The sequence below is a fragment of the Trichoderma reesei genome (genome assembly GCF_000167675.1).
Source record: "Trichoderma reesei QM6a unplaced genomic scaffold TRIREscaffold_4, whole genome shotgun sequence".
Lineage (NCBI taxonomy): Eukaryota > Fungi > Ascomycota > Sordariomycetes > Hypocreales > Hypocreaceae > Trichoderma > Trichoderma reesei.
Genome location: NW_006711151.1, coordinates 1,818,070 through 1,829,310, shown reverse-complemented (window position 1 = coordinate 1,829,310; position 11,241 = coordinate 1,818,070). Strand labels below are relative to the sequence as shown.

The following is an 11,241-nucleotide window of genomic DNA, read 5'->3' as shown; positions in this document are numbered from 1 at the left end:
CTCGGCGCCAAAAAAGAGCCCATCCATCGCACAGCGCATCGGCCACGACGTCAACCAGCCAGCCCAGGCGTCAGAACAGCAGCCACAGGCCTCTCGTCGACGAACGAACAGCCAATTTCCTTCTCGCGCGCTCCGTCTTCCACTGCGTCCCCTGCTCCCACCCCCCTTGGGGAATCCTTCCTGCGGCCTCGTCCAATCCGCTCAACCATCGGCAGCCTGCAATCGGCGTCGAGCGGCAGGGATATCCAGCGCCCCATCCAGGCCACCGGCGCATATCCAAAACACAGCCCCTGCCCGAGCCTTACACTGCCTGCGCTGCTTTGACTGGCTCTTTTCAAACCGCCAAACCCAGTCTCGCCTTTGCCGCCAAACCCCTCGTCCGCCGGGGGTCTGCTGTCTCTGACGCTCTCCAACACACCTCCTTAGGAACACGCCCCCCCCGTCCGCTGCTACTGCTCTGACTTCTGCCAACGGTCCAACACAATATAATCACCGCGGTCTGCCTTCTTTCGTTCCCCGCCAACTTTTTCTCTGGCTTCATCTCGTTGCGTATCTTTCTCTCGAAGGGCATCACTGGTAATAGCTCTGAAGCCCCGAGGCTTACAAGCTGCCACGACCGTTCCCCATCTCTCATATCATTCTATACATTGCCTACCTCTGGCCATCCTCGACTGCCGCCTGCCCACTACGCTGCTCCCACAAGAACAATCGATATTCACCACTCAAAAAGCAAGCACGCGCACACAATACCGGATTGTTCCTTGAGGGCTATATCCACCTGCGTGTTCATCAACAACAATCATCTCAACAACCACCGCCATCATGCCCGCAGCCACAACCAGGCCCAAGCTGGGCAAGCTCTCCACCCCAGTGACGAGCACGTTTCCCTCAGATATACACTCAGCAACCGCGGCCACTCCGAGGTCTGCTCTTCCTTTCGCCTACAAGCCTGACCCGAGCTACATCAAGACGCCCATTAGCCCACCATTGGCCTACACCGACTTCCTGTCCAAGGCCCTCACTCTGGGTTCACCGGCCTTGGCGCCGGGCGAAATTTCCCCAGAGTCTGCCCCGACATCTGCCGCCAGCGACAAGTCGGATTCGTCCTCGACCGATGAGCGCCCCTCCCCGGCTTCAAGCGCCGCCAGCAGCAAACCGTCATCGCCCGCGTCAGCGACGGCAGTCCCTCCCACTCCATTCACGGCGCCTCTACCCATGTCGGCTCCTCCTACTGGAGCACATTGCTTTCCCAGCTTGAAAGTGCCCCCCAGTCCTGCCATCTCCAACCTCGACTCTCCCTTGAGCTCGAGACTCATTGGCTCCCCGTTCAGCGCCCGATCCATTCACTCCGTGTTCGACTGGGACGCCGCTCTCAAGGCTCGCCTAGAAGCGAAGAAGCCAAAGTCGTCACGGAGTGTACGGCACATCCGGGAGGTGGTGACTAGGACCGTCACTTACACCCCCAAGATGGAGCCTGCTCCTCGAGGCAAGCGACGGAAGGTGGAGTAAGGAGGAGGGGAGAGGGAAAAGCATCCTTGGAATCATGCTTGATTCACACAACGCCTACGACAAACTCTGCTTCTACAACAACCTGATTTGGTGATGGCGATGCTATCATCCTGCACACCTTTTAACTACCAACACACCAACTGTACACCAACCATGATCGACAACACTGGGTGTTTTCACTTCTTGTCTTCACGACTGCACGTCTCCCTGTGGGAGACCCCAAAAAGCATGATGCCAGAGAATTGGAAGGGTGAGCTGCTTCCAATTCTTGATCGGCTATTTATTTTTTTCACGAAACCTTCAGCACTAATACGCTGGTCGAAGCTGAAGTTGACGATGCGATGGATTACATTTGGACCCGGGTGAGTCCCGGAATGACACTGCTACTGGCGTATCATGGAAGAGTGATGTGGGGAGTTTTCTATTATTATCTGTTCTCCCTCCATGTCGGCTATCTCGATATCATTTTCTTTTGTCATCACATTCCTCCATTGCGTGAGGACCTGCGAAGGTGGAGGCTTTTTCTTTGCTGTTTTCCTGCTTTGGAAAAACAGAGGGGTTTTTTTCGGAGTTTGTTGGCTTTTTTCTTTGGGCACGGGGACTCGACATCTGACGGGCGCTTCTGCAACGCTTCTGCAACGCATCGACCAGCTTGACAGCAAAGCCAAGGCCAGAGCTAGACTGTGGATAATGGTCTGCTCAAGTCTGAGCGGGGGCCGGCGGAGGGTCAGGCGATGCCGCGTGTGTCACCGGGAGCGGGAACCAAGAGGAGCCGGCCGTTTGTGAGGCCGCATAGAGACGGGGTCGACGGAGGCAGTCGTGACTCTTGGATTGCCAGACGGGCCAGCTGCACAGCACAGACAGCATGCCCGGAACGCGCATTTATACACTATTTAGAGACGCAGGAAAAAAGATTATTGAATGAATGACCCCAACGAAGAGGTGCTCTGGTTATTGCCCATTGTGAAGGCTCTGAACAGCGCGATATTCTCCGATTGCGACGCGTGATGGACCATGGCAGATGCGTTTTGACAGACAGGTGCGACGTCTACGAAGGATATCCATGATGTATATCCATTAATTTGCCCAGTGCCACGGCATGTCGCCGGTACGACTTGCAGCTGAGATAGCGCTGCTGTGCGGTGCGAAGAGCAAATCTCGGTATAAGAGCCCTGCCTCATTCGCTGCCCTGAGGACGCTTGACCCTCTTGTGCTCTCTTTCTATGCAGCAAATATATACTAGCAGCGCTCCCTTTCTGTATTTCACGCAAAGCTGCAGAACAAGTGCCATGGCAAAAGGCGACGTGAGAGAGAGAGAGAGAGAGAGAGAGGAAGAATGGGGAAGAAGGTCGCACGGGCGGTCGCATGAGGGTGGGCGCCTGAGCAATATTTTTTTCTTCTTTTTTTTCTGGTCCATGTATGATGATGACTCGGGAGTGGATGGGACTTTGTTTGCTCATGTGCAAGGGCCTTTCTGTTTTTCTCTCCTCCTTCTTTGCTGGTATACGGTGAACGGCAGAGGGTGAAAGAGATGGAGAGATGTGTGGTTTTGTTTGATGATGGATGGGACCTTGCGTGCTTTCGAGGAGGGAGGACACGAAGAACTCTGTCTGGTACACTCCAGCTGTTCTACCCTCCTCTTCTTCTTTGCAATTAATGGCTGATGCAAGTAGGTATCGACGGATACAAGAACGCCCTTTCAGTTCTATTGCCCCTTCGAGGACCGTCCAACCCCCGCCCTCCTCCGAGAAACGAAACAACCAAACTTCGACGCCCGGTTCTCGTAAAGTGGCATCAATGCTAGATGATGGAGAAGCGCTTGTGCGCGTGCGTTGTGTGTGCGCGGCCTGCGTCCCGAGTGGATGAGTCTAGGCCGGTATAATGGGCCGGACGGGAAGAGATTGCCTGCTGCCCGCTAGGTCGCGATGCGAGAGGCCATTCGAGGTTGGCTTTTACATTGGACTTGGCTTTGTGTTTAGTATTACTACTATCATGGTGTCCCGTGAAACATAATGTTTGTTGATGTTTCCTCTTTCTTGCTTGCCGTGGATGAGTTGATCGAGAGATTTAGGAGGGATCCTTGCGTGCCGCCCTGTTCCTTGCGTCGAGTCGTGTATATATCTGAGCGGCTATTCACACGTCTTGTCCTGTCAAGGTTGACGATAGAGGTCGTAGACTCATAGGACACCGCATATCAAACAGCGCATATTATCTTTTCCCCCCCCAAGAGCCGTAACGAATGAGAGCCGCCCAAGTAATAGTCTTTGTCTGTCCCATTCGAAGGTCATCATTCCCTCGCAGCAACAACAACTACTCTTCGATCTCTCGAGGTTCCATCGCCAAGCGTCATTCTTTCTCCTGTTGTGCATGGGCTTAGGTCATCGTCCATCTCTTCCACACACCCCGACCCCCCCATTACCTCCCTTCATCAAGGGCGAGAGTAAAAGTAATATGGTCGTCATAGCAAGCGGCCGTCCCTCTGCACGAATCCCAGCCACTCCCTCTACTTGGGCTGCCGTCGTTGCTCTTTCTGCCCATTTGTCCTTTTGCTCCGGTTTTCCCCCCTTGCTTCTTCGTCCTGTATGTATATCAAACTTGTGTGTTTTCAGCTTCCATCCGTCTTCGATCGACTACACCCACCGACTCCTTCGTCCTCCTCCCGGACACACATCCGTCGTGCATCGTGACGTTGGCCGACGTCACTGCCCACACACCCTCCCTCCCTCCCTTCCTCTCTCTTCCTTCTGCCCACCCATACCCCTGTCACCCTTCCTCGTAGGACCTGGGCTAAAAAAAGGCAAAAAGTCATCGTGAGAGAGAAGCTGTCCTGTCCCACCCCCCCCCTGTTCGTGCTAAAGCGGACCTCTAAGCGCCGTCGAGCCTCCCGCAGGCCCGCGCCATTGGCCGGCGTGGAGATGTCTGTCACCCACCCGTCAGGTCCGGTGTCCATGATTGGCCGGGATCTAAGCGCCCTGATATGTGGGCAACGCATCTTCTGTTCAAGACAATCCAGACACTAAGCCGTCGCTTCCTGTGGCTTTCGGAAGGGGGGATCCTTTTCCTGCCTGTGCTGCTGCGCTGTAGCCTTTCCTGATGCCTGTCGTTTGTCTGTAACGTCTGTGCGAGGGCGTATGTCGGCAGTATTATGTATGCAGACGTCTTCGTGACGGAGCAGTCTTCAGGTCTGGCGCAGGATAATACTTGTCTCGCCGTTATATTGCATGTGGCGAGAAATTGCTGTAGTTGCTTTAAGCGGCGCTTATAACTCGTATGCCTTGAGCAAAGTCAGTAGGAAGTGCCTGTCTGCAATAACAAACCGCGTCAGGTGGAGGGCAAGCAGCTAAAAGCACCCATATCAGGCTCTGAATCAGTCCATGTTGTCAAGACTTCGTAAATTGCCCAGAGAAGAAAGGAAAACTCAATAAGCGAAGGCTGCCTCGTGGGCACAAACTGGATCCAAGACCCGACTATCGTGTCCTCCACAAAGGGGCCCGCCGGTTTAGTGCTGAGATTCCCATCTGTCTTTTTTTCGACCATGGCTCTCGTCAGGCGAGGCCAACTGCCGAATTACCAGGCAAGAGGGAATTCTCCTACTCGTCCACGCGCGAGGCCTCTCATCCGCGGGACTAGCATCGGTTCACCGCCGTGCTGGGAATCCCTAAAAGCTTCCCTCTGTCCTTCACCCCTTCATCCCCTGGTTGCTTTGGTGTCTGCTAGTCTGCTCTGCTGTCACATCCGTCTCAAGACTCGAATCCAACTTGACACATCGTTGTCCCGCCAAGGGTATGCGTGTTGGTCGTAGTATGTAGTATGTAGTGCTGTTAGAGCAGTAATGTGACAGTCGGCCATGCGAGTCACGCTATCCCAACGTCGCCATGTCTGCTCATTGGTCCCGGTTTCCCGTCAGACTAGCAAGATTCTCGAGAGAATCCTTCCCATTTGTATGGTGAGTGGTCCTGAAACGCGAGAGCACACAGAGGCAGGGGTGGTCCTGGCCCGTATCACCTCTGCTGAAACCGGGTTAAGCCGACATTGGAAGAAGAAAAGGACTGCAGATTGAGCTTCCGCTCTGCCCAGATGGAACATTCTGAGACATGTTCCATGGCTGCTATATTTGGAAGCACGCACGCACGCACGCACGCACGCACACTCAAGTACGCACGGCCGACGGTGATGGAAGCACCTTCGGTTCCATATCACACGGAGCTCCGGTGGGCCCCCCTCTCCATAAACCACCGGGGAACAGCATCCCGCGAAGCTCGGTATTCTTTGCAACTCGCGGCAACACATGGCAAACCAAGATCGTCCCGCCGGGGCTTCGATGGCCAGCCTTCTCAAGTCGGCAAAGGGGGCGGCAGGTCAAATTGTCCACGCCTCCATCTCCACCCTCTGCGTTGAAGCACCCTCCATCCATCACAACAAACTGGAAGTATATCCCCCTCCCTCTTCTCCATCACAGGGCATACGGTACAATCCTGTAGGCGACTGAATGCGGGCAAATGTGCTAGTACTAGTAGTCCACTTCTCTGATCTCTTTTGCGACGGCATTGCAAAGAGCGACTTTGACCCCGGCTCCAGTGAGGACGTGGATCCATAGCCGCTGCGTGTCGCTCAACCTGTCGTTTGCGCTCTTGACTTCGACGAACATGACCTCGCCTTTAGCCTGTCCCGGCTCCTCGTCTGGGGCGTCTGCTTCGGCAGTCTCTGCCAGTCGCCAGAGGACCAGGTCCGGAATGCCTCCACCCCTCTGTCTGTATTCCTGTGCCATCACCTTGCATAAAGCGGCTAGGGCGCTACCTTGGAAGCAGCGCACTAGTTCCGTCAAGTCCTCCACATCGAAATCCCAATTGAGCCCTATCACACTGGTTCGTCGTTCATGCTCCTTGTCCCATACCCCACGAAGGATCCGTTCGCCCTCTCCATTGGCAATCTCCACGAGTCGGTGGTTGATCTCTGAGGCCCGAGCAGGGAAGAAGGCGTCCGTGTGCAGGTCCAGCGGGCAGGTCTGAAAAGCCGTCTGGAAAACGTTGGGGATGTAGAGAAACAAGATGTCGTAGAACAGATACGCAAACAGGGTGCGAATGATACCCCCCTCAGCATGGTAACCCTTCCACCCCTGTGACCGGAAGTGACCAAGACACATCTCTTCCACAGTGCACTCACCGCCAGAGTCTGATTCATCCAACCAAATCGTTCTTGTGCTTAGGGCCTGGCCTCCGGACCTCGGTGGGGGAGTTCGCTTCAGTTGGATTCCTTCAACAGATAGCTCCAAGGGGTCAACAAGTCGTACATGTCCAAAGTCATGCTGAAGCCGTTTCGGTATGCGGAGCCTCTTCTCCAGTTTGACCAATCGCTTCTGTAGGTCGTAATGGTGTATGAGATGGCAATCGGGGTCTTGAAGGCCTGTCTCACAGGTCGAGACCGCTATGGCCCTCCATCGCTTCTTCTGTTGCTCCAAGTCGTTGGTGATAGGGTCCGGGTCGAGACTGGCCATGTAATGTTCTTCCAAGAGAGCTTTGCGTTGGTACCAGGCCCCCCTTCGAGCCAAGTGAAAGAGCCGTTGGTCTAGCAGCTCTGTCAACAAGTCATGTTCCTTGACGTACTGCTTCAATTTGCCAAAAACAAATGCAGCTTTCACGATGATTCGTGTGTATGAATGAGCTGGATTAAATCTTCGGAGGTATGCGCCCTCCCCCATTTCGTACACTCGCCGTTCTTTCTCTGTTTCCTCTTCGACCAAGGCTTTCCATCGGGGATACACTCTTTCGAAGATGTCGAGGATTTTCTGCGAGCCTCTTTCGTCCAGGGGTCCGTTCGATTCAAGCACACTATCGACCTCTGCTTCCATGTGTATCGCCGCCTCGTATTCCAGCAGATGAGATCGAGATGCAAAGATTGTAGAGGACCGGCAGACAAGGTACTCTGGAAAACTCCGTCTAGCAATCTTGGCCAGTATGATTGTCGTCAGCGACTTCTCCGTCCATTCTGTAGATCTATAAAAGACCAAGTGAACCCTCTCAAACAGTTTGAATGTAACAGGCGATATTCGGATACAGGGACCAACGATGGCCATGATCTTGGCCAAGAAGTGCTGCTCCCGGTTGGAATCCTCCCTTTTCAGCTTGCCCACTGTGGTGACAGCAAGGTCTGTCCTTCCAGAGGTGCTCGAATCTCCGCTATCCTGTCTACTAATGCCCAGTGCCATTAGTCCGGTCTGTTGCTGGCTCATCCGACACAAGGCCTTGATCATGTCCATCTTGGTCTTTCCATGGACCTTGGCTTCCTTGGCTAGAGCTTTGAGCTCGTCGAGGTAGAGAAGCGAGGCGGCTTCCTCAACTGTATCGAGATGGTCTTCCGAGGCATCGGCAAACGAAAAAGTATCGCCATCGTCAGGGGTTTCCGGAATGACAGACGGCAGCTGGTTGTCTACGAGCGGCTCTACTTCGTCTTGTGAGGGCAGAGGTCGACGTTCCTGGAGCGTAGCAATGGCGCTGCTATGATCCGAGATGTCGTTGAAATACCCTAGACGAGATGATCGATGCCACGCCGCAGTCTTCCGGAGAAACAGCCGAACGTATCTATACTCGTATGAGTGGAAGAAGGCTTGGCCGGCTTAGGTGGACTCACAAGTACTGCGCCTGGTAGTCCAACTTCCTCCACTGGTCGAAGATTTCTCTCTCTCTGCTACTGAAGAGGGCCGATTCTTCTTCCAGAACTGTATCTAATGCAAGGTTGAAAGCATCGACATAGATCGAGCTCCTGCCTTTCACCCATAGCGGAGCGGGCTTTCCTTCAACACTCCCTTCTCCAGCATTATTCTGGGAGGACTTGAGTGCCTCGTATTCTTCGATTGCTTCTTCATTGGCCTCAGTTGGTGGCAGAGCGACCTCGAAATCCGTGACTCGGTCCTTGTTCCGGCGCTGGTCTTTGTCATCGAGCAATGTCTCTAGAGCAGCAGCCTCTCGAGGCTCATCTTCCAGTGGAAGCACACACGGCCCCTCAGACTCCGAATCCGTGTCTTTGCCCGTCTTTAAGCGCTTAGAGGGCCTTCCCTTGACAGGCGAGGCACGGCGATTTGATGGTCCAGCACTTCGACCTTCAGCATCACCTTTCGGTAGCCGTTTCACAAAAGCATCCATGGTCCTCCATTTCAGAAATGCATCTGTGAGACAGTGACAACCGAAGAGACAATAGGGCGTCAGAGAAAAAGGAAGAGACTTGAAAGAGAATTGTCTTGCACGGGAAGAGGTGCAGTTTGACGCGGAGGTCCGTGAATCAGCTAAACGCGAAGTCAGCTGACCCTCTCCAAGCAATTAAGCACCCAGTCTCCACCAACAAGCTTCAAGTTGCTCTCTCGAAAACGGCATGGCATCTTTCTCTCATTCCAGCTCCCCAGCAACCAATTGCGCAGCTTCTGCACCTCTGTGACTTGACAACCATGGCGGACGAAGAGTCCAGATCAGCGCCGGATGTCCCGCAGGTGTCCATCAACGACGAGGCGTCGACGCAGCAGAGCCAAGGCAACGCGGACGTGACGATGGCTGATGTACCGACAGACCAAGCAGTAAGGCCATCTACAATGTCTATGCGTTTTGTGTTCCTGCTGCACCAATGGCTTTTCGTACGATCTTTGATTGACTGACTGACTGACTGCTATGCAGTCACCGGCGCCGGCTGCTTTCGCTCACAGCCCAGCTCCTGGCCGGACAGGAACTCCGGCGCAAGGATCGAGAGCCCCTTCGGCGCATCCAGACTCGGGGTTTACGATGCCTTCTGAGGCGCCTCCGCACGGCGATTCGACGCGACGATACTTGAACACAAAGGTCACCGGCGTTTTATTGGAAGGGATGAAACTATTGGCCAAGGAGAAGTAGGTTGATGCTTGCCGGATGATACGACAGATTGAAGTCGCAGACGTATATACGATACTAACAATCCACATTTAGGCCAGAAGACCCTCTGCGAGTGTTGGGCGAGTACTTGATACAGCGATCAAGGGAGCTGGAAGGAACAGGATGATTCGATTCATATAGCGTCATTAAGAACATGGGACAAAAGGCACGTTGACGGCGTTGAGGATTTCAGATTACGGATCAGGGATTTCAGGATACCCAGAGCACATCTATATCAATGAGCAGTCCGATTGCTTTCGAGTTTGAGCATCTTTGACCGCCGCCGCTCGGTGTTTCACGACCGACGCAGAAGAATCATGGCTCTAAATGCAGCTTTTTCCATAAATGTCCCAAACTCCAAGACCCGAAAACCCTTCCACGACCACGACCACGAACATGACCATGGCCGAATTAACCTGTCGTCCCTCTTTTTGTTTTTGATCCCTCGCTTAAGCGACAATGGTGCTGGCAGTAGCGGACTCGTACTTCCAGGTGGGGGGCAGGACACCGACGGTCTTGTAGTAGCGGGCCAGACGGTGGATACGGGACTCGATGAGAATGAGGCGGAACTTGGAGTCCTTGTCCTTGCGGTTGCGCTCAAGGTGCTTGCGGACAGCGACAGCCTGAAGAAGTCATCGTCAGTATTTTGTCATTTCAAGATTGCACAAGCTCTCGCTGAGCAGGCAAATTCCTCACCTTCTTGATCAGCATGTACAGGTCCTCAGGGATATCGGGAGCGAGGCCTATTAGATCACTCTGTCAGTCATGACCGCACAGAGGCACATGAGAGAAGTATCTCATGGAAGATTTGTATGTATAGATCGAATCGCCGAGTATTTCATGCGTCGGTTCGGAAACATGATACTCGTTCTTTCGCCTTTTTCTTCAGGGTGCCGTACCGTTGGACTTGAGAATTCGCAGAATTCGGTTACCTGCAGGTTTCACACAAGTCAGCCAAAAAGCTCCCCATCCAAAGCCTTGTCCATCCGAATTTGCCAGATTTTTTCCAATGAACTTACCAGTGACGACCTTGACCTGGGAGATGCCGTGGGAGTCACGCAGGACAACACCGATCTGGGAGGGAGTGGCACCCTTCTTGGCCAGCTTGCAGATCTGGTCGACGACCTGCTCGGGGGTGGTCTTGAGCCACGAGGGAGCGGAGCGGGAGTAGGGGATGGCGGAGGACGAAATGCCCTTGCCCTTGCTGTGAAGACGACCCATCTTGGCTGGTTTATGGAGGTGATGCTGCTTGCTGCTGGCGATGCAAGAAAGTTGTCGAGGGAGCTGGGTCGCGAAAGTTTGATAGTAGCAGGTAGCGAATAAAGGGCCTTGTGGGGGTGCAGGAGTGAAATTTTCGCTTAGTTAGGGCAAAAGGCGGAACAGCGGCCGTGGTTGTGACTGGTGACCCCACGCCTCGGATTCCGCTGTGGCACGTGACTCGGCCTTCCTCTCTCCGAACCTCAACATCTTGACCCGCCGTTGCCTTCCATCCTGTCCGAAAATTTTCCCGCGAAGAGCGCGAAAGACTTCAGACGCGCTGCGTCTCGCTCTCTCAACGCCTCCTTCTCCTCTTGATCAGACTCTCTGGAGCTTGGGGAGATGCAGAGACGTATCTGATACGGCCAGCGCATCCGACTATATGGCCATATTGAACTGGTAAGCTATTTCATCTTCTGCGCGCAAGCTCCTTCTGATATCGCGATGCCTTCAACGCGACGCTTTTATGATGACACGAACACATTTTGTTTTATTTTGGCACCTCTTATGTTAGGCCTCCTTCGGGTGGTCAATGAATGGACCGGACTTCTGATCTATGACACTCATATCATCTTTTTTCCTG

General features: G+C 53.8%; 4 protein-coding genes across 4 annotated transcripts; 2 read left to right on the top strand and 2 right to left on the bottom strand.

Moving 5' to 3' along the window:
- Nucleotides 1-822: 822 nt before the first annotated feature.
- On the top strand, nucleotides 823-1,925 carry TRIREDRAFT_76200 (uncharacterized protein; the record flags this gene model as incomplete). Its single annotated transcript, XM_006963464.1, has 1 exon — nucleotides 823-1,925. One exon carries the CDS (start codon nucleotides 823-825, stop codon nucleotides 1,507-1,509), a length of 687 nt encoding a protein of 228 aa, XP_006963526.1. The 3' UTR covers nucleotides 1,510-1,925.
- A 4,094-nt stretch (nucleotides 1,926-6,019) lies between these two features.
- Nucleotides 6,020-8,648, bottom strand: TRIREDRAFT_57335 (uncharacterized protein; the record flags this gene model as incomplete). The annotated part of the gene is made up of 2 exons (XM_006963262.1): nucleotides 6,020-8,087; nucleotides 8,137-8,648. 2 exons carry the CDS (start codon nucleotides 8,646-8,648, stop codon nucleotides 6,020-6,022), a joined length of 2,580 nt encoding a protein of 859 aa, XP_006963324.1.
- Nucleotides 8,649-8,947: 299 nt separating this feature from the next.
- Nucleotides 8,948-9,528, top strand: TRIREDRAFT_57286 (uncharacterized protein; the record flags this gene model as incomplete). Its single annotated transcript, XM_006963463.1, has 3 exons — nucleotides 8,948-9,073; nucleotides 9,171-9,379; nucleotides 9,456-9,528. 3 exons carry the CDS (start codon nucleotides 8,948-8,950, stop codon nucleotides 9,526-9,528), a joined length of 408 nt encoding a protein of 135 aa, XP_006963525.1.
- A 63-nt stretch (nucleotides 9,529-9,591) lies between these two features.
- On the bottom strand, nucleotides 9,592-10,730 carry rps13 (ribosomal protein S13, S15 family). The gene is made up of 4 exons (XM_006963261.1): nucleotides 10,421-10,730; nucleotides 10,301-10,333; nucleotides 10,098-10,144; nucleotides 9,592-10,024 (listed from the first exon to the last, which is right to left on the bottom strand). Exons 1-4 carry the CDS (start codon nucleotides 10,620-10,622, stop codon nucleotides 9,851-9,853), a joined length of 456 nt encoding a protein of 151 aa, XP_006963323.1. The 5' UTR covers nucleotides 10,623-10,730; the 3' UTR covers nucleotides 9,592-9,850.
- Between the last annotated feature and the right edge of the window lie 511 nt (nucleotides 10,731-11,241).